The sequence below is a fragment of the Microtus pennsylvanicus genome, chromosome 20, assembly GCF_037038515.1.
Source record: "Microtus pennsylvanicus isolate mMicPen1 chromosome 20, mMicPen1.hap1, whole genome shotgun sequence".
Taxonomy (NCBI): Eukaryota; Metazoa; Chordata; class Mammalia; order Rodentia; family Cricetidae; genus Microtus; species Microtus pennsylvanicus.
Genome location: NC_134598.1, coordinates 16245286 through 16266165, shown reverse-complemented (window position 1 = coordinate 16266165; position 20880 = coordinate 16245286). Strand labels below are relative to the sequence as shown.

General features: G+C 39.9%; 1 protein-coding gene across 3 annotated transcripts in view; it reads left to right on the top strand.

Moving 5' to 3' along the window:
- Positions 1–995: 995 nt before the first annotated feature.
- Positions 996–20880, top strand: part of Caps2 (calcyphosine 2) — a 36058-nt gene continuing 16173 nt past the window's right edge. Inside the window, exons 1-9 of one of the 3 annotated variants that reach the window (XM_075954204.1) lie at positions 996–1061; positions 3478–3589; positions 5525–5574; positions 7996–8041; positions 8127–8252; positions 9452–9625; positions 10191–10313; positions 14134–14201; positions 17256–17375. In XM_075954204.1, coding sequence (XP_075810319.1) covers positions 3512–3589; positions 5525–5574; positions 7996–8041; positions 8127–8252; positions 9452–9625; positions 10191–10313; positions 14134–14201; positions 17256–17375 — 785 coding nt within the window. In that variant the 5' untranslated portion in view covers positions 996–1061; positions 3478–3511. Of the gene's footprint in view, positions 1062–1252; positions 1468–3477; positions 3590–5524; positions 5575–7995; positions 8042–8126; positions 8253–9451; positions 9626–10190; positions 10314–14133; positions 14202–17255; positions 17376–20880 lie in introns of those variants that run through there. The other 2 variants (XM_075954203.1, XM_075954205.1) reach the window with 2 other exon arrangements.

Genomic DNA, 20880 nt, shown 5'->3' with positions numbered 1-20880 from the left:
AGGTCAGTGATACAAGGCAGTGATCCTTAGGCTCATATGGCTTTACCTTTTCTAATCTTCGCACGTTAGCAGATTGTGTGTGTCTGGTGTATGATGAATACGTGAAAGACTGAGTGGTTATGAAAATAAATATCGAAAGCAACACATGAGCTTCAAGTGAAAATTTTCTAGGTGCTGGAGATGGCCCAGGGAGTAAGATTGCATACCTGCGCAATACAACCCCAGCAGCGGGGAAAGGTAGTGAGACAGAGGGATCCTTCTAAGTTTTGTGTTTGCTTTTGCTTTTGTCTCCTGTAGCCCAAGCTGTTGTTCTTCAACTCACTACGTAGCTAAGACTGATCTTAGACTTGGGAGCCTTCTGCCCCGATTCCTGAGTGCTACGCTTAACCATCCCATTAGGTTTTTCAAGTGTTGGGGATCAATACCCTCCTTATTCATGCCGGGCTGGCTGCATCACCACCAGTGAGTAGAGTTTCTGTGCCTTCAAAATAGATTTGAATTTTTAATCCAAAGCTGTTTTTAATGTGCATATTTTGACACCCATGTTTGGAAGAAACTTAGCTTTTAAAAGCTACCGCAGTCAGCAAAAGCCAAACAAAACGAAACGATTTTAAGCCTCAAGGTTTGCAGTCCTGACATCGCATTAGTGACGATACCACCAATTGTTATCGGAGTAGAATTTTATCAATATGTCAGCTAACCTTGTTCCTTTATGGCCAGGTAGCTGCGGGCCAGACATGGTGCAGAAATAGCTAAGATTTGGGTAGAAAATTGGTGATAGGCTGGGATACAGGATGCTTTTATATTGTTTTCTCCTTAAATATTAACCTGGACTCTGGACATCTGGTAGTTGCTCTGTGAAACCATGTTCAAACCGTGGAAATGAATAATCCACCAAGGGTTGTGATCCTTGCCGGGTTTTGGCGCTCTCCTTGATGCAGGAGACGCTTGCTTGAGTGAGTCCCCTGCTGCGCTCTTACTCCAGTCCAGGGTTTAGGGCAGAGCTGGGTTCTCAGACCTGGAAGGTTGTGTGGTAAAGCAGAAATCCTTTAGACTTTGGGGTGAGTTCGCCCCAAAGTGCAGGGTGTGGAAGTGGCGGGGTGGAAGGATGGGAGGCACAGCATGAGACCCAGAGGCGGCCAGTCAGAAACTAAGGACGTAGCTTTGAGGCCTCTTTTTTTACAGGGAAGTTGAAAAGGGCAGGGAGGAAGCTTAATGAACCAGCGCCAGTTGCCTAGCAACTTGAGACGCTGGCTCTGTTTGCTGGGAACTGTCCTTTCGGCTGGCGACAGGAAGCTCCCAGAAGGAAGTTCTTGGTGGAATCTGGTTTATACTCCTTCCAGCCCTTCTTTTCTGGGTCTGGGCTTTACAGAGCTAACATTGTTAGGTCAAATCAACTTGGCTTGTTCCGTGTCCCCCTTGAGTCCTAGGTGAGGTGGAAGGTGGATTCCTTTTGGCACACCCCAGGTATGGTGAAGTAAGATTTGAATTGAATTAGGAACAACTTTGTGTTCAATCTCAGATCTTGGGTGGGTTGTCACCACGGATTCAAGGTGGGGTCTGTTTCCCTCATGGAATTTAAGTACTAAACTGTATTTATTAATCTTTTTCCTCTTGTTTATGAACTAGATTAGATGGGGTTAAGCCAAGTGACGGTCACCTGTCCGGGTCTCAGCTTGCTCAGTGTAAAAATCAGAGGCTTGGGAGATTTTAGCTTTTGAAGCTCTGTCCAGATTGTTAGATTCTCTAACTGAGAGGCTAGGCTAGTAGGCAGGTGCTAATCCTTCAGACTCCAGTGTGCCCCTTATGGCAACATTTCCCTTTAAACACTCTTATTTGCATTGGGATGAATCACTTTTGTGAACGAATCACGTCTCCGCCATGCCATTCTGAGTTAGCTCATGCCTAATTGACTGAATTTGCTCATTTTCTTGGCTTCCTCCTAAGTCTTGAGATATAATGTGGGCATCCACTGGAGTTATTGATTTTATAAGCTTCAAATCAGTTTTACTAAAGAGTAATTTGATGCTATTTCGTCCCACAAACACTTTACTGGATTGTTTCCTGAAAGACTTGTATGTTGGCATTGCGATGGGTGTAGTTAGGTATAGAGAAATGAATTTAACATGGGTATATACCAAGTGTATATGGACATTTATGATGCATTAATTTATCTATTGACTCAACAAGTATTCATTAAAGAATTTATGTTATAAGAAGGGCAGTAACTACCAGCCTTTGTGGTTGCGATACCACACTAAAAACTCAGTGGAGAAGCACAGGGGACAGTAGGAACAGGACATTCTCGCTTTTTTATTTGCTCTTGTTATTAACTGCAAACCAAGGCTAGTGGTTTAAAACATCATATGGTTATTTGGAATGGCAACCAGAGTTGCTAAGGTGTGAAGCTGGGAGGCTGGCAATGTGTCAGAGAGAAAGTCGTCTCCATCTTAACTTCGGCTTGTGTTTGAGTTACTGATCTATTGCCGTGAAGAGGCACCATGACAGAGACAACTTACAAAAGAAAGCCTTTAACTGGGACTTGCTTGCAGTTTCCGAGGGTGAGTTATGACCATCGTGGCAGGGAGCATGGCAGCAGGCAAGCAGACATGACCCTTGAGCAGTAGCTGAGAGATTATATCAGGCTCAGCCTGAAGTGGGCTTTTGGAACTCCAAAGCCCAGCCTAGAGGCGTACCTCCTCCACCAAGTCCACCTCCTAATTCTTCCTAAACAGTTCACCAACTGGGGACCTAATATTCAAATATGCAAGCTTATGAGAGAAGTTCTTATTAAAATCACCACAGCTTTTCAGTTGCTAGCCATCACGGTGAATACAGTAACTTGTTCTGGAATCGAACCCATGGCCTTGGAGGTGTTAGACAAGTGCCAGAACCAGTGGGATACAAACCTACCCTCCAAATGTAGTCACTTTTGTAATATGACCAAATAAAGGAGCTTGGCTTAGAGCATTAGAGCATCCAAAGTTGCTTCTTTTGAAAGGTTCCTGAAAAGAAACCCATTTGAAGTGTCTTCAGGATTATTTTCAAATCTGATGATTTGTGCTGTTTCTGGATGGCAATTTACTCTTAGAGTAGGATTCCTGGCCTGAGGTGAGTGGTTTTTTTAAAGAGGAGAAGGATCTGGAGTGGGGAAAACACAAAAGATAGGGCACAAAAGAATTGGGGTTTGATTACACTGGACGTGAAATAATAATCAGAGTTACTGTCTACTGAACCTTCCCTCATTCTACCAAGATGAGGACTTCTTTGGGCATACGTCATATCATGCAGGCTTCCTTGAAGCACGATGTATTTGCATCACCAAAACCTGATTTCAGTTTATAAAATCAAAAATGATTCATTATTAGCCATGGCAATGAAACACAACGGCTTCTCTGTATGGACGTGTACTGTGTATGGACTATTTAAAATTCGAGTAAGAGTGACCATTTTGCATTTATTTTATCTCTTCAAAAGAGCAGCACATTGCATGAGAAACACATACATTTGAATGGACTTAGAGGTCAAAGGAGTGGCTGCATCTAGGAACCAACCTCGCCTAATTTCTCAACGAAAGAATTCACTACAAGTATGTAAGCCACAGGATTTTCCTCTTATAGAACGATCCCTTCAATTGCTTCTACCGTCTTTCCCTCCTGTTTTCCCTCACAAATATTTAGCCTCAGTGTTCCCTAGATTAAGAAGCCTGGGGCCACCAAATTTGAAGGTAATCATTGTTTTAAAATAGACTGATTTAGCTTTAAGTTTTTTAATTTTAAGATTATTGCTTTATCATTGTTATTTAAAAAAATCCCCACATATTAGCAGAAAATATAAGAGAAAGGAGAAAATATAAAGGAAGAAGAAAGTATCATTTTCTTTTCAGTGTTGCCACTATTACATGCTAGTGGATTTATGGTTAATTGGTACATCATTTTAAACTGCATACTTAATCACACATCCTATAATCATTTTATGTATTAAATGCACTAAAAGTATTAGTATTCACAAAAGATATAGTGTAACATGTACAAAAGATTTAAAATATCATAAACTAAACTTTCTCTACCTTGTACACCATTTAAAATGGAATTTCAATGACTGAATCCCTTGAGTCTTATTTATTTTATTATTATTATTATTATTATTATTTTGATTTTTGAGACAGGGTTTCTCCATAGCTTTTTGGTTCCTGTCCTGGAACTAGCTCTTGTAGACCAGGCTGGCCTCGAACTCACAGAGATCCACCTGCCTCTGCCTCCCGAGTGCTGGGATTAAAGGCGTGCGCCACCACCGCCCGGCTGAGTCTTATTTATTTTGTGCTCATAACCCACTTAGCATAGTACTGGGTACCAAAGGTCCAACAATCAATGAAATGAAGACTTAGCTCAAGGAACCTCTCATCTTACAGATGGAATTGATATTCCAACAGTAATGAATTCAAGTAGGAAAGATATTTAAAGGAAAACCATGACTCCCTAAAGCAGAGAAGATGGTGAACTGTAGGCTAAAAACCTAGTGAATAAGACTGACACCTCCACTCTCTGTGTTCAGGGCTCTGAAAGGCAAAAAGGCGAAGACATTAATGACATTAATGACACTGGTGATGGATAGAGTCAAGCCACAGAGCTGTGGCTCATGTAGCCGTCACCAACTTGCTATTTTTGTATTTCCATCCAAATGAAAGTATTTGAAGAGAAAATCTTATGCTTTTATGTTAGTAGTGTAGGAAGGGCATCCAGATATCCTTCTTAACTCTCAAGACACTGCTGTCTATGTTTCATGAAGCAACTAAATGCAATTTCTCTCTCTGGTATTTTTATTTGTTTATTGATAATTTCATTTATGAGTACTATAATTATATTGGTTTCTACTCCCTCAGTTCCTTCCAACTCCTTCCATGCTCTCCAAACTTCCTCCTACATGGCCTCTTACTCTTTATTGTAATATATGTATGTATATAATTTACAAATATAACCCGTTGAGTCCCTTTAGAGTTGTTCATATGTCTATGTCCTTAGGACTGACTACTTGGGATTGGTTAACTCATCCAGGGGCTTTTCCCTGGAGGAGAGGGATCGCTCTCTCTCTCTCAACCAGCCATTAATTGCCTGTAGCTCTTTATGTAGGGGTGGGGCCAGGAAAGCTCTCCTCCATCCTCAACGTCCTGACAGCTGGTGATGTTGCTTTTCAGGTCTTGCTTAAACAACCACGTCGTTGAGGTCTCATGGGTACAGCTTCCCTGTCATGTATTCACCTAACAGGAGCCATCCCAATTTTCCGGCTGTTTTCGCCTTGTCATTGTTTGAGGACCCATCTTCCCAAGCTGACAGTGCTGGGCAGGTGGTCATTGTCTTAGCCATCATTTCCTTCTCATCTTCATTACAATGATGAGAGTCGCGGGAGGCACATTTTCTCTGGCATTTACAGGGGGGAAAATGTAATTGTCTCTATTGCATCCAGTCATGGCTTATCTTTTAATGTGTAATGCACACTGATTCTCTCTCTCTCTCTCTTATTAAAGCAAGGATGGACTTCCAGATCATGGGCAATCCAGAATTCCTGCCTACCTGTGTGAGCTACATTTCTTTACATTTCCATTGCTGAACCGGCACATACTTATGATACTTTTGAGTAGTTAAAAACTACATATGCATATATTTTATTGTGAACTGCAGAAAAGTCTGCATAGAGAAAGCCTGAATATTATCATTTCAGAATTTTTTTTAAAAAACAGCCTCTTTCAATGGGATAGTAGGGATATGGACAATATTCTGTTGTTCTTATTTAATGCTGTTCTCACAATTTCCTGGAAAAAGAAATTCTTTCTTAAAAATCATTTTGTCATTTTAAGATTCAAGCTTAATTTAAAATGACACATAACATCACAAAACTATGAATTTAGGAATTCTATAGGGCATTTTGATACATGTAGAAATCAGAATAAGTATACTTACTCTAAAGAAATGTATGACATTCTTCTTTTTGTGATTGGCATAGTAAAAGTTACCTAATAGTAACTATACCTGTATTTTAAATTGTCATGTTGACTAATTTGAGAATGTAATTGATATTAGTAAAGTTTTCTTTTTTAGAATATGTCATATATATTATAGTTTCATACATTTGAAAAGTAAAATTATTTTTCATGTAGTTTAGATTACATGGCATGTAACTTGGTAGGTTGAATTACACCATAGTAATACTTTTTGTAGACTAAAAATAAGCAAGGTCAATAAATTCATCTGTTTCTACATGGTAGATACCTTTATCTTCAGCTGGATATGAAACTTAAGTTACGTTTAAGTTAAAAAGCTATGCTTATGTACTGAATAAACAATATAGATAATATTGATAATATTAATAGTAAGGGGCATGTCAGAGAGAGTGGTCTTCCAGTTGTGTGTTAATCTACAGTTTATAGTGGATGTGAAAAATTATTAAATATTTACTATACATTTTCATTTGCTCGTTATAAAAATTAAATGCATGTTGTTGGTCAAAGCTTTTGTTACATAAATTATATATAGCAAGAAATTTTCACAGCTCATAAACTATGTAAACTATTATAAAATCCATTTAGGCAATTCGTACCCACAGAATGTTTTGTTTGTTTTTCTCTGGATATCTATAATCAGCCTATGGCTGTAGTGATGAGCCAATTCCAGTGTGAATGTTGGGTGATATTTTTATTTGCTATAAAATATTATGAGTGGTTGCTTGGTGAGACCAATGTTGAATGCTTAAAATAATATTGCTGAACATTCTCTTGTGCCACTGTACTGGCTGGTTTTGTGTGTCAACTTATCACAAGCTAGAGTTATCTGAGAGGAAGGAGCCTCAGTTGAGAAAATTCCTCCGTGAGATTCAGCTGTAAGACACTTTCTCAATTAGTGATCAGAGGGGGTGGGCCAGCCTATGGTGGATGGTGCCATCCCTGGGATGCCCATCACGGCTTCTTTAAGAACGTGGGATGAGCAAGCCATGCGAAGCAAGCCAGTAAGCAGCATCCCTCCATGGCCTGTGCTTCAGCTTCTGCTTCCAGGATCCTGTCCTGTTTGAGTTTCTGTCCTGACTTCTTTCATTGATGAACAGCAACGCTGAATTTTAAACCAAAAAACCCTTTCCTCCCCAACTTGCCTTTTGGTCACAATGTTTCGTCACAGCAACAGAAACCCTAATTAAGACAGTAACCCAGCACTAGACAGCTACATACGTGGTGTATTACATTTTATTTGAATTATTAATATTTTCTGCCTCCACTTTTTTAAGTCTCAGAAGTCAACAAAATAGTAAGTCAAATCTTGATCCCTAGTATTTGCTAATTTCCATGCAAACAATCCAGGGCTGGCTGACTTAGAGTGAGCAGATTTGGAAAGGGACGTGTGCAGTTATACCATGACACAGATATAGATCTTACTAACCTGTTCCATGCTCACCTCAACAGCACACAAGATACCCTAGGGCATCACAATAGCAGAGCAAGGAAACCATTAGGACAGTGGACTTTGAATACTTATTGCCTTTGTTCCTTTCTCATGTGTCTGTATATGTTTGTGGTGTGCGCGTGTGCTTTATACTTTGGGGAGCCCTTCTCATCCTCCCGAGTGCTGATGACAAGCAGCTGCCACACCTGCCTAGATATTATGTGGGTTCAGGGCCTCTGAACTACTGTCCTGCCTGGAAAATGCCTCGGTCATTGAGGCACCTCCTTAGCACCACCCTGGTTCCAAATATAATTTATTTAATTCTGCATTTGTATACTTTTATTATTATATTTCATTTATTATTTTATAAATAATGACTAGTTCGTAATCAATTTGGAAAGTTACTAAACATTTATCAAAATCTACAACCCTTCTTGCTATGCAGGGGTAGACAACATACCATTAGCTTAATTGTGACTTTGTATATAGATAATGTATTTGAAAATGATTTTTCTGTCATTACAGACTCACTTAAATTTTTATGAGCTGCATAGATTATTTCTTTTAGGGTTCCACCACTTGATTTGGGAAGCCTTGTTGACTCTGATGAGGAGGTAATTTTAACTTTTTTTAATATAATAAATATTTGACAATATCAGCACCTATGAGCATGTACTATCATTCCATTTTATTTTTTAGGATAAGTTTTCAGAAGCACCATGTGGTGCAATGCACGCTCATCTCAAGCAACCACAGTTACCTTCGACTCTGGCTTGGATTACGCCATGTCAAAGACCATATACACAGTATCATCTGAACGAAGTGGTCAGTATGCATTTAGTCTGTATGTTACAGTGGCAATTGCTCTAAATTTGGCCTCAGTCATCTTTTGTGTTATACCTGTACCATCTCAAAACTCTCCAAGAGTTGGACATACATCATACATATATATTCCCAACACACACATATATATGTATACACACACACACATATAATATATCGGTATCTGTGCCCATCTAAGTCAGAACAAATACCCACTGACTCTATTATCTTTTGCTACCACGAAAATTTGACAAGCAGCCACAAAATAGTAGGGAATAAAACACGGTGATACTCTGGAAATGGGCGCCGGTTCTTTTAATTAGTGTTGTTAATCTCTAATTCCTAGGGCTGTTTTGATCAAAAAAATCAATGACCTACATAAAATATCTAAAAAAAATAACTTGATATTAATTCTTTCAAGTCACTTTTGGAGCAGACCTTCAGCCGAGCAGAGAGTAAAGGATTCCCGAGGTCACGCGCCCATTCTGGTCAGGTCCCCTGTGGTCTGTGCTCTGTCAGCTGGATATTTTATTGTCCCTCCTGTTTGGAACACAGACTACAGTAGTTTTCTTTAGAGCTAAGCGCTAAAGTAAATGGTAAGCCTAGCAATGTCAACAAGAAAAATACTACTTAAAAAAAAAACTTTTCTAGACAGTGGTGCTGGTGCACACCTTTAATCCCAGCACTTGGGAGACAGAGGCAGGGGGATGTCTGTGAGTTTGAGGCCAGCCTCATCTATAGCATAAATTCCAGAGCAGTCAGGTCTGTACAGAGAAAGCCTGTCTGGAAAACAGACAAACAAACAACTAACCAACCAACCAACCAAAGAAACAAAAAACCCCAAAGAAACAAAAAGCCAAAATACCATTTTCTGGCCATCAAAGAGAATTCTGTGAGAAGAATGTTGAAGTGTAGGTCACCACGACTGATGGCTTCCCGCGTGGGTGCAGGCGTGGAAGGAGTCAAGGGGCTGGTCGCTGGGAGTTTGACCACGGATAGCACAAACTGAACTTGTTTTTTTTTCCTCTTTTTTTTGGGGGGGGGGTTGGAGGAGGGTGTGTCACAAGGGTTGTGGGGAGGACCTGGGAGCACTGGGAAGTGAGTGTGGTCGGTTTATGAAGTGAGATTCCCAAAGAACCAATAAAAATATTACGAGAGACCCAGCTTTCGGGTGCACAGCGTGCTTTGTGTGTTGCCTCTAGGAACAGGACATCATCCCAGAGGATTTGCCAGCACCCACAGGCAAGTACAAGCAGAAATATGAGCAATATGCGGCTGAAATGAAGGAGGGTTACAAGCAGCACATTCGGAGAACCGCAGAAAAGGCGAAAGCTACCAGCCAGCAAGACCTGGCAGGAAGCAGGATGAATGAGAAGGTAACGTGGGAAACTTGTAAAGTGTGCATGAAACTTAAAGCGAACAATGCCCGTGTCTTAGAAATATCTTTTCTGCTGTCAATTTAGAAAGTTTAACGCTGAACGTTTATTTTAATAAGTCAGGGCTATTTAAAGTATTTTATGTGTATCCACTAAGTTAATTTTCAAGACAAACCAAAAGCGCTGCTGTCGGTATCTTTCGTACAGAAAACTTGGTTCCTACACTTTTAAATATGTGACCTTCCAAAGAACATGGACAGTAAGAAGAAATCCAAGAGGAGAAACTCTTAAAGCCTGGCAGGTTCTTGACTAGCTGCTTTGTTGTTTACGATCATTTCTGTCTTTTACTTAATGTCTACTGTATATCAGGTATATATAAGCATTTGTCATTTTTTGATACAGTACCGACAGTTATTCCCAGTTTATGACCAAAAGGAGGCTCAGAGAGGTCATCTAGCTGAACACATGGAAGCCTGCATCCCAAGACTGGCTGGTACTCTGAATTCTCCAACAGCCTTTTCGGGAATACGTGCCCGATGGTTTGTGTTTTGCCTTCCTTGTGTAGTGCGATCAGGGGGAAGAAGCCTGCATGGATGACCTTCTGACTCTGGATAGGAAAGCCCTCCTGCAGCAAGGTTATGTGGATAGCCCTCACCATATAAGGAGCAGCACAAGGAAATTAGATGCCGTAAGCCACCAGCAGTTTCCTTTATTTGATAAGTCATTAAGGTATTTACCCTCCCAAGATTTTATGGTTGTAATTGAATAAAGAGTTATAGCAGTGAATTTGGACTAGGAGGAATACACATTAATATCTAAATTTAGCCCTTAGTTTTTATAAACAATTTACTTGTGTTAGGTATGTTTTCTGAAGAAAATATTTTTGAATCATTGAATTTGTGAAAATTTAGTTTATTCTGCTCAAAATATTAGTTGGCCACTATGGTAGTATGCTCTGAATTTGGCACCACTTTCTTGCCACAAAATAAAGCCTAATATTCTGGTTTAAGATTATGTTTTAACTACATTTCTCCCTTTGCCTTTCTCCCTCAAACCTTTTCTGTGTGTGTGTATATATATATATATATGCATATATACACATGTATATAATATTTGTATACATGTATACACGCAAATGTACATAATACATACACACAAATATATGTATATATGTATGTGTACACAAAATTCTATATAATATATGTATACATGTATACACGCAAATATACATAATACATACACACAAATATATGTATATATGTATGTGTACACAAAATTCTATATAATATATGTATATATAAATATATAACACAATACATATACAAAAATGTATGTGTTTTCACATATATATAAAGTTCATTAGCTACTGATATTATACAAATTTAGGCTGGCTATGGAAAAGTCCAGGAGTCAAGTTGGTTCTTTTTAAATAAAGTTAAGGCTCTAGACTTTGTGACCAAAAAAATGGCTTAGTCAGGAAAGTACCTGCTTTGAGATCACAAGGCCTTAAGTTCAACTCAGAACCCACATAGCCAGAGCTGGGTGCGGTTCCAGTAGGGCTACATTGATCCTGGGGCACAGTCGCCTGGCTGTGTAGCCCAGTGCACCCCCTTGGCAAACCTCTGGCTTCAACATTTACATTGTGATTCATAACAGTACCAAAATTACAATTATGAAGTAGCAATGAAAATAATTTTATGGTTGGGGGGTCACCACATTGTGAGGAACTGGATTAAAGGGTCACAGCATTAGGAAGGTTAAGAATCACTAGTTTAACTTCATTGGGGGGCTCCCGGCCAGTAAGAGACTCAATAAATAAATAAAACAAAACCCAAAACAGGTAGATGGAATTTGAAGAATAATACCCCAGTTTACCATCTTACCTGCACACAGATGTTCCTGTGAACACGCATATGTGCGCGCGCGCACACACACACACAAACACACACACACACACACATTTCAGGCTATTAATATTAAACCTAAATTTATTTATTTATTTCAAAATGAGTTAGGCTGATGAATCTGACTTAGGCCAGGCCTGCTATAAATAGGTAATTATCACATTTCTCGGGGGTTCAGCAGTACTGGAAAAAGTTGCTGACAAGTGAGGTCCTTGGGTCCTCCCCAACTGCCAGGAGATTAACATCTTAGACATCCCATAAAGGCAGACAAAATACCAGCATGGCAACCCACAATGTGGAAAGTTGTGGTTTGTATGGTCTAAATAATAACAAAGCAACAGGCTTTACCCAGCTACACAAGTCTAGTGATTTAAGGCAGAGGTTCTCAATCTTCCTAATGCTGTGACCCTTTAATACAGTTCCTCATGCTGTGGTGACCCCAACTATAAATTTATTTCTATTACTATTTTATAACTGTAGTTTTTTTATTGGTTATAAATCATAATGTAAATATCTGATATTCAGCATTCTGATATGCAATCACCCCCCCCCCCCCAAATATGGTCATGACCCACAGGTTGAGAACCAAGATTTAAGGGGATCCATAATCAAGCTGTAGTCATTTGGTTGCTGTCATCCACAATCTGTATGCAATGTATTTCATAGTGGCATAGGGAGACTGGCTTTGTTGGTGGATGTGAATCTGTTACAGTTCTCGCTGTATGTAGAACCACACAGGCAATTCTCTGTGCCTATTTACGTTTAGAGGGATAGGGAGCATTACCAAGGTTATCACCTAAAAATAACAAAAGCTACTCACGAAGCCAAATTCTGTCCCCGTGAGTCCTACTCTGTTATCTCCGAAGCTGTGCTTGAAAGAGGTGTCTCTGGTACCTAAGTCCCACGGAGACTGTACTTGCCACGACCCCAAACCATCTGAATGGCTATGAATGGATTTCATTTCTTTAACAGTGGCGTCATCAAGTAGGTCGGAGGTTTACTTCCTCCCAGTAACACTCCTTTTTATCTGTTTTCATTCTTATTTGCTATTTTATGTCTGCTTCAAATAAAACTAAGGTTGCAAAGCCTCTCTTTAAAACAGGGCCATCATTTTTCTTTTTATTTATCGGCGTGAGCAGTAGAGATGCAGAAACTGCATTCTGAGATCACAACACTCTTTGATTTGACTCCATAAATTGAGACTCTTTTATCTGTCTCTCAAAAGAAACACTTTAGCGTTTGCAGTTGCTTGATAAGCTAACTGGAATTGAAAAAATCTCCCAGTTGGATATTTCCTAAAATGTAGCAAAACATATTTTCAGGTGAATTAGAAAGTGAAAAAATAACAGGAAGACAATTTTTATAATTTTTAAATAAATTTTTCTTTGAGAAGTTCATACACAGACAATAAAATGTGATCATATTTGCTCCTATTGATCCCCCCAACTTCTCTCCTTATCTCCCACCATACATCCCTTTCCCAACTTTTAATGTGTTATGTGTGTGTGTGTGTGTGTGTGTGTGTGTGTAAGAGAGAGAGGGGGGGGGGACCCACTAAGTTTGATTTGTGTTGTCCATATATGTATGTGGGTATGGGGGGGTGAGGCAATCGATTGTATTCTTTCTATGATATGAGTTTTCTTTCCATTAATCAATTAGCATATTTGAGTGTGTGTATGCGGGCATGCATATGCCCCTGTGAGCATCTGGGCGTCAGGGACAACTTACAGGGATCGGTTCTCTCCTTTCATCGTGTGGGTCCCGGGGATTGAACTCAGATTGAACAAGGCTTGACAGCAGGTGCCGTTGCCCGCTGAGCCACCTCATCAGCTGCCTTTAGTTTTGTGATGAAAACTGAATGGTTTCCATTGTTTGTCTTCTCTGCTGTGACTTGTTTCGATGAAGTTCTTGTTCTCTCTCTCTCTCTCTCTCTCTCTCTCTCTCTCTCTCTCTCTCTCTGTGAGTGTTCATGTTGAGGATCTCCCTACAGCAAGTTGAGATGGGGTTTCCAGGATGTTCTGACTGAGAAATGCAAGGCAACTTGTTGGAACTGGATCATGATGTGTACTGAAATTTTAGTGCGTTCATTTTAGCGAATGTTAAGTTAAGATTTAATGGGGCTGGAGAGGAGATGGCTCAGAGGTTAAGAGCACTGGCTGCTTCTCCAGAAGTCCTGAGTTCAGTTCTCAGCTACCTTATGGTGGCTTATAACCATCTATGTTGGGATCCAGTGCCCTCTTCTGGCATGTAGGTGTACATACAGATAGAACATTCATATGCATAAAATATATAAATAAGTCTTAAAAAACAAGCCGAGTAGTAGTGGCATATGCCTTTAATCCTAGCACTTTGGGGTCAAAGGCAGGTGGATCTCTGTCAGTTAGAGGCCAGCCTGGTCTACAAAATGAGTCCCTGGACAGCTACACATTGAAACCAGAGAAAGCCTGTCTTGAAAAACCATTTTTTTTTTTTTAAAAAAGGTTTACTAATTGGAATTTAACATCTATACTTATGGGAAAAATCAGAAAAAACATTCATATTTTATAATGTGTTAACTGTTCTGCTTTGTGGGTAATGAAGTTATTTTTTATTTTATCTTCTCAGGAAACCGTGGCAGCCGAGAAGAAGAAGCAAATGGTTACGGAGCAAATGATGATAGACCACTTATCCAGGTGAGACTAGCTACTCATAACAAATCTGTATTCAGAAACTGATTACAAAATATCTTTTTCATACAAAGCACCCATATTCTTGTCAACCAATGTCTAGCTGATAGCAGTTCCCAAACTTTCTGTTCACAGCAGTCCTGTCATTTTAGTGACTTTAAAAAATTAAAAACACTCTGAGATGAGTAGAAATACTTAACATTCAGTCTGGGGAGACAGTTCAGCCTGTGAAGGGCTTGCCATGTAAGCAAGAGGACCTACTTTAAATCCTCAGAACCAATGTGAAAAATCCAGGCATGGGAGCAAGTGGCCTGTAGTTTCCATGCGGGGAAGGAGACAGGTGGGTCCTTGGGCCTTGCTTGTTAGCCAGCCTAGCTTACTTGGTGAGCTCCAGGCCAGTGAGAGACTCTCAAAAACCAAGAAGTGTTCTGGGTAGCGGTGGCGCACACCTTTAATCCCAGCACCTGGGAGGCAGAGGCAGGTGAAGCTCTGTGATTTCAAGGCTAACCTTGTCTACAGAGCGAGTTCTAGGTCAGTCAGGGTTGTACAAAGAAACCCTGTCTCCAAAGTAAAAAACAAACAAACAAAACCAACCCATCTCCCCCCAAACTGGAAGGGTGAATCCTGAGGAATAACACCAGAGTTTGGTCTTTGTAGCACACTCACATGAGCACACACCTGCACCCATGTGCTCACATGATCATGTAATTACAGGCATGCAGGCCCAGATGCACATGCATATGTGCATGCGCACACACACAGTTAAAAATTCTCCTTATTGATTTTATTAAGTATTTTTATTTAAACCACTTAATTATTTCCTTCCAGCTAATGAATATTTGAATTACATTATAAATTAGAAGATGGCATTTTTAAATTTCAGTCTTAGATTTTTGTATGCTCCTTTTGGGCACCGTAGAATCATTTAGAGTTACCCTCTGATCTATATTGATTGTCACATGACATTGGTTTGTTGTCATAGCACCCGTAGAAAGCGTGCCTTTCAAAGTTGTGATATCATTTAAGGAGATTAGTAAGGCATCTTGCTGAAACTAGGACTCACCCTTGAGCCAGTTGCTATGGTTTCCAAATGGTGATGAGCATCTCATCTTTATATTCATTAGAAATGAATATCCCACAGAGTCACTGTGGTAACCGAGATGACTGGTGTAGAGTTGAGAGCTGTGGCTGTGATTGTCAATAACTTGTAAATCCCTCAGAAAGCAGTGTGAAATATACATAAAATAAATTGAAGTGTGACAAAAACATGCTTCATTTGGGGGCTATCCACATTTCTTTAGCTTATTCCTTTTCTTTCTTTTTCTTTTCTGCATTTGGTGCTGGAGTTTGAACCCAGGGCCTTCCATATGTTGTCTGACGTGCTGACAAGTTCTACAAAGTCACTGTCTGCAAGATGTCTCTTTCTTTTCATAAGAGAAGTGGTGATGTCATGTCGTTGGTTAAGGGACTTCTTGGTTCTCAGTGTCTTCGCCCATCATCAGTGTTTGTCCCCATTGAGAACGTTAATCTTTTTGAAGCAATGTTCTTCTGTTTGCCTGCCTTGCACTCACCTCACTTGGCTGTTCCTGTTGCAGCCACTTATTCTCAGTTCTTGTTCATCCATAGTCACTAGATATGGTCAACGAATTCCATCTCCAACATATTCACCTCCTGATTTCAAACTTCTTCTCTATTCCAGTGCATCATTAATCTTCAAGATTGTGATTTCCCTTTTTTCTAATCTAAATTTTCTTACATGACCAGCTCTTTTAATTTTCCTCCATGGCAATTCCATTCTTGAAATTATTTAGTCCTCAGTCCCCAAGTTTTAGTGATGCCTTTGACCCATTTCTTTTTCTCAACTCCAATATCAACTTGACAAAGACTCAGTTCTCAGAAATTAAGTTCATTTCTTATATTGCCACCCTTCTTCTTGTTGCCACTTCCTAGCTCTTGGATAATTTGTTTCAGTTCCTCCTGGCTTTCATTGGTTCTTTATTAACATCTTATTTATTTATTCTCAACTCACTCACTAGAGTGAAACAGTTGGAAGACAGGCCAGATGAAATCATTAATCAATTACCTAGCTCAATCTCAGGAAATTCAATAATTTCTTGATTATATAAAATGTCAAAATTTAGTAGCTATAAGTAACTTTTTTCCATGTGTCTTCAGGCTAAACTTGGTTGGTATCCTATTTAGGGTTTCTATTGCTGTAAAGAGACTCCATGAACACAGCAGCTCTTATAAAGGGAAACATTTAATTGAGGTGGCAAGTTACAGTTTCAGAGGTTCAGTCCATGTGGTAGTTTGAATGTCATTGCCTTCCAAAAATCTCATAGGGAATGGCGCTATTAGGAGGTGTGGCTTTGTTGGAGTAGATATGGCCTTGTTGGAGGAAGTGTGTCAGCTGTGGGGGTGGGGCTTGAGATTTCCTATACTCAGGATACTGCTCAGTGTCTGCACAATGTAAGACTCTCAGCTACTTCTCCAGCACCATGTCTGCCTGCATGCCACAAAGCTCCCTGCCATAAGGGACTGACTGAACTGCTGAACTGTATGCTGCCACCCCAATTAAATGTCTTCATTTATAAGAGTTGCACAGTCATGGTGTCTCTTCACAGCAGTAAAAGCCCTAACTAAGACAGTCCATTATCATCTTGGTGGCGAGCATAGTGGCATGCAGGCATACATGGTGCTGGAGAAGGAGCTGCTAAATGTTGATGTGCAGGCAGCAGGAAGTAGACTGTCACACTGGGAGTAGCTTGAGCATAGGAAACCTCAAAGTCCACCCCTACATCCCTATGGAGGCCATATTTCAAGCCACCACAGCAGGAAAGATGTCACTGATTACTTAGACAAGTCATATATGAACAAAAGAAATGATATAAGCTCTGAGCTTAGGCCTTAAGAATCTGCATGTATTTCTGTTTATACTTTTGTGTTTTTATGACAACAGGACAAATGGCCATCTGGTGGCTGACATTTTCCAACTGCTTGAAAATAAGTGAGCACACATTTTGTCATGCTAGACACTAGATTTTGTGTCTTCCTGCCTAGGGCTGTCATCAGTGATCCAGAACAAGGTTTAAACACTGAGGAACAAGAGAGTTCTCATGTCCCTCCAGACTCAGAGAGGGCACCACTTCGAGTTAGGAGACGAACTCTGCATGAAACGAAGTAAGCAAAGTTTAACGATGCATTGTTAAAATAAATTTCTGTACACGTCCCTGTTTTTGAAACCATATAAAGAGCAGTAAAAGTTTTGAGACTTCAGATCTCAGTGCCATCTCCTTAAAATTTTTATTCTACCTTCTGTCCTTGCATTCCAAGTTTCTACATTTATAGTTTAGAAGGAAAGTCACAATTTTTCAGGATAATATATACGTGAAAATGAGCAATATAGTAATTTAGACACCTCTGCCTGGGATGATACCCTGGCTAAATCAGACTTATGTAATATACAAAGGACCATCATTCCAGACATGCCCTGCCTGTTAACTAGTTCATTTCATTCTAGATCCCTAGGAGGTTAACCATGCCTTTGACACATAGTCTAGGGGTCTTACTAGATCCTAACTGTGGCCATTAATGGGAATTTTTCCAGTTCTTTGGCATAGCCCACTGAACTTAATGACTTTGCTGACAATTGACATTCAGCCTCATATTTGATAGGAAATCTATTGTACACAATAGCTCTTCTATCTTTTCAGACTGCTATAAATGTTTGCCTTACCATTTTGTCTCATTCTTAGCTTATTGTTTATACGTTCAAATATTTGAGGGATAATGTGCTAGATTCCTGTTGTCACAGGAACACATTCCTATGAACAATGCATTGCTGTGAACAGTATTTTAAGACAATAAAATTTATTCATATACTTCTAGAGATACAAAGTCTAAAAACAAGGAGCTGACTTAGTCATGTCTTTCACAGCTTCTGAGGTTTTCTTTATTCTTGGACTCATGGCCCCTTCTTCCATCTTCAAAGTCAGAACTTATGATACCACACCACTTTGACACTCCATTGTAGATAAAACTTTATCACATGCAACACACACACACACACACACACACACACACACACACACACACACACACAGATGGCTGTATTGAACCTGCCTGAATAACACAGATAATCTCCCTATGGTAGGATCTTCAACTTAGTATCACATTCCAAGTTTCTTTCATTATGTATGGCTAACATTTCCACATGTTCTGAGTGTTAGGCTATGCTATCTTGAGGGGGTGAATCATCACTTATCTACTGTATATCTAATATGCATACTGTATATTTAATATATCTACTGTATATTTAAGTGGTTTCCTTTTAAAGTAAATTGCAACGAGGCATAATTTCAAACAGTGTACACATTTGAAATTATGATATAGGAACCATGACAAACAGATCAATATTCATGTGTCCCACTCCCACATGGAGACACTAAGCATGAACAATACCCCCATCAGTACCACTGCCCTGTCTCATTCTTCTCCACTTCACTGCTGTGTCCTGTTCCTACTATGTCCTAACCCTATCGATTAAAATTAAAAAAAGAGAAATCAGAAAATTTGGTCTCCACGGTTTAAAGTTTTTTAAATTTTATTATGTGGATATGCATATCTCTGTCTGAGTATGTTTACTCTGGTGCCAGTTCCTGGGGGAGGCAGAGAGATTGGATCCCTTTGGTGCTCATAACACACAGTTATGAGAGATCCGGCGTGGGAGCAGGGATTCAGACTTGGATCCCCTGTAAGAGCAGCTCAGGTTCTTAACAGCTGAGCCACCTCTCTAGCCCAGGATCTAGTCCCCACCCCCGGCAATACTATCTGTTTGTCTGTCTTTCCTCTTCTCCTTTACTGTTGTCATCATCATCATCACCATCATCATCATCATCGATATAATGATGTTTTATAAAGATTCTCAATGAAGTATGTCTGATGCCTTTTCCCCAATATTATCTTTAGGAATGTCATCCATGCTGTCATTTATAGTTGTTTTTCTCATTCTATCCATCATTCCATTATGTGAATATATCACAACGTATGACTTACAGACCTTAACATGCCTAGTGATTCATAAATTATACCGCTGAGAACTTGCTTGTGCATGCCTCCTGGTAAAAACGAACACTCCCTTATGCTGAGTGAATACTTTGCCTTTATGGACCATTTAGTATGCCCACGTTCAGCTCTACATGACACTGGCAAATAGTAACCCCGGAGCCGGAGGCAGGGTGAGTGGTCTAATTGCTGTCCGTTTTGGCCAGCCCTTGATGTTGCCTGTCTTTTCCATTGTCTTTCTCATACTGAATACATATTGGTGATTTTATTTTGCATCGTATTGGAGACTAATGATGCTCATTAATTTTCACGTGTGCATTGTTCATCCAGATGTCCTCATGTGGAGTTTGACCAATTTTCCAACCTATTCTTAGATTGTTGGTACACTTTGTCACATCTGTTTCCTTGCACCTGTCCAAGTATTGCTTCACACCAAATACACACAGCTCGTTTAAAGGCAATCCGGTTCAGAAAAATCCCATGGGGGTTGTTGATTAGGATTTTCAGATCCATGGCTTCCTAATCTTTTGTTTTCACCAGAGAAGGAGGAAGAGGAGGAGGAAGAAGAGAAGAAGGAGGAGGAAGAAGAAGAGGAGGAGGAGGAGTGTCCCCTTTTCTCTGGGGACAGTCTCCTGCAGATGCACACATTCCATTGTTGTGCCTCACTTTATAGGTTTTTCACCAGGAAAAAGCAGCAGCTAGCCTGTGTAATTCTAGGGCCAAGCATTTAGCCTGTTATTGCTGCATACCTGAACCATGCTTTCCACCAACGTTGTCAAACAGTTATCTTTAGCTAGCGTTCAATGTGCTTAATTCTTCTTTTTGAACGGATTCAGAACTTACATAAGGAAGCATGTGTGCTATTTAGTGGGCACCTCAAACCTAATGTGGCACTCTGCATTTCATAATATAAATATGTATTTGCTTATATCCTTTTGCGATGACTCCAGGCTCCTTGTTGCAATTACCTCACCTCTCTCACCTTTGCTCATGACTAAGAAATCATAAATTGTAATGATAAGAGCAAGGTTGTTTCCAAATCTGTCATGTAAGCAATGACCTATCCTGTCTTCCACGATAAATAGGTTTATTAAATAGGGATAGTAGCACTTACCACACAATTTTATTTTTAAATTTTATTGCAAGCATTAAATAAGCCACTGGATATTAAAGCGATTTGATGGTGACTAGTGTCTACAAAGTCCTCAATAAATGGCAGCCAGTCCTGCTGCTGCTGCTCTTTTGCCAGCATTTGAAGTCATTCCAGGAACGTAGCAAATGCTCGATGACTTCATTAGTTCCAGTGGGTTACACTGAATTGAGATGCTGCAGCCTTCAGGGCTCCTCCCTGCGTTCCCAATCTCTCTTTGAGTTAGTAGACTTTTGTTTCCTAGCTCCGGCTTCTATTCTTTGGGTGTTAGAGGTGTTAGAGGGCCAAAGCTTGAACTGTTTCCAGTGACTGCTGTCTGCATTCTTACTATTATACCGTTGCTATTTCATTATTCCTGCAGTTTTCATAGAGCTAGATGAACAGTAATGGTACATCATTAACTTTCCTTCCTCCCCTCCCTCCCTCCCTCCCTCCCTCCCTCCCTCCCTCCCTCCCTCCCTCCCTTCCTTC